Source organism: Trachymyrmex septentrionalis, unplaced genomic scaffold (genome assembly GCF_001594115.1).
Source record: "Trachymyrmex septentrionalis isolate Tsep2-gDNA-1 unplaced genomic scaffold, Tsep1.0 scaffold114, whole genome shotgun sequence".
In the NCBI taxonomy this organism is placed as follows: Eukaryota; Metazoa; Arthropoda; class Insecta; order Hymenoptera; family Formicidae; genus Trachymyrmex; species Trachymyrmex septentrionalis.
The window spans coordinates 187,752-189,008 of NW_017304269.1; the positions used below are offsets into that span (position 1 = coordinate 187,752).

At 27.8% G+C, this 1,257-nt stretch overlaps 1 protein-coding gene across 3 annotated transcripts in view; it reads right to left on the bottom strand.

Moving 5' to 3' along the window:
• The window catches only part of LOC108753526 (unconventional myosin-XV), a 50,629-nt gene that overhangs the window by 42,988 nt on the left and 6,384 nt on the right, over window positions 1-1,257 (bottom strand). For all 3 annotated transcript variants that reach the window (XM_018495191.1, XM_018495170.1, XM_018495180.1), the window contains exon 2: window positions 838-923. In XM_018495191.1, coding sequence (XP_018350693.1) covers window positions 838-858 — 21 coding nt within the window. In that variant the 5' untranslated portion in view covers window positions 859-923. The remainder of the gene's footprint in view (window positions 1-837; window positions 924-1,257) is intronic.

The window sequence follows — 1,257 nt, forward strand, 5'->3', positions numbered from 1 at the left end:
ACATCAGTCCCTTTGCTCTCATTTATTTCCTCCGATAGACTTTCCTTAATAAAATAATCGTATACTTTAGAGAAACGCTTGATATTCGATTCACTCCACATCTGCAAGTATGTATTACTCTTATATCTCCAATAAATAAATTGTGGAATTGCACTATAATAACATTATAAATTGATGAAAATTTCGCAATAATTGTGATAAAATAATTCACCATAACAATTTTGTTAAAATAAAATTTCTAAATAATATTGGTCAAAAATTAGACAAATCTAATTTGAGATATAAATATTTTATAATTATTTCAAATAACACTCAATTCTTTACTTCAAATGTAGCCAGTTGAATATGTTGCAAAACTTCCACATTATAATTTAGAAATAATTATGCAATTTTATAAATACGAGTATATACACCGATTAATTTGATTTCTTCACGCACAATTATATTTCTAAATGTTTTAAATATAATACAATTCAAATATTTTTTCAATTATTAAACAATTTCTTTCCGGAATTTAATTTTGCAGATAATATACCGTTAAGATGATTTGCCATATCGTTTGTTGAAATATTATTTCAAAATTAATTGTGCCATATTGTTTTGTTGAAATATTATTTCAAAATTAATTGTGTAAGCAATTGTCAGTATTTCATAAAAAATTAATATTTCTATACATTTATTTTTGTAAGTACATCCACATAATTGCAGATCATAAATTTTACGCAAGATGTTGTCATATAATTTCATAAACATCTTTTTACCGGTTTTTCTATATAAAAATAACTCACGATGAGTCCAATCTTTCAAGATATACATGGCCGATAAATATCAACTCACCTTTTGCCACTCGGCGTACATCTTGGAATGGCGTTAAATTGACCTCCGCATGAAAGTATCCGTCATTTTGAGTCAATCGGTCTGTACTGAAACGAAATAATTCCATTAATTATTTTAAGTCGAGAATTATAAGAATTGCTGATTCTGGGCTCATATGGCTTACTTTCTTATAATAATTCTCAACTTACAGCTGATTTGAACGCGATACCATTACCCATCGGTTTTCAATGTTAGATCTTACGCGTGTCAAATCAAGAAATATTACGCCAATCGTATTTGTAACGGAAGCATCGCCCCATATTACTGTCCAGTTATCCCTTCCAATCGTCACGCAACTTCCGGCACAGTTTGAAGAATGTTAATGCTCTGAGTCTTTATTTTATATTTATATATACATATATTTTATATATATACATATAA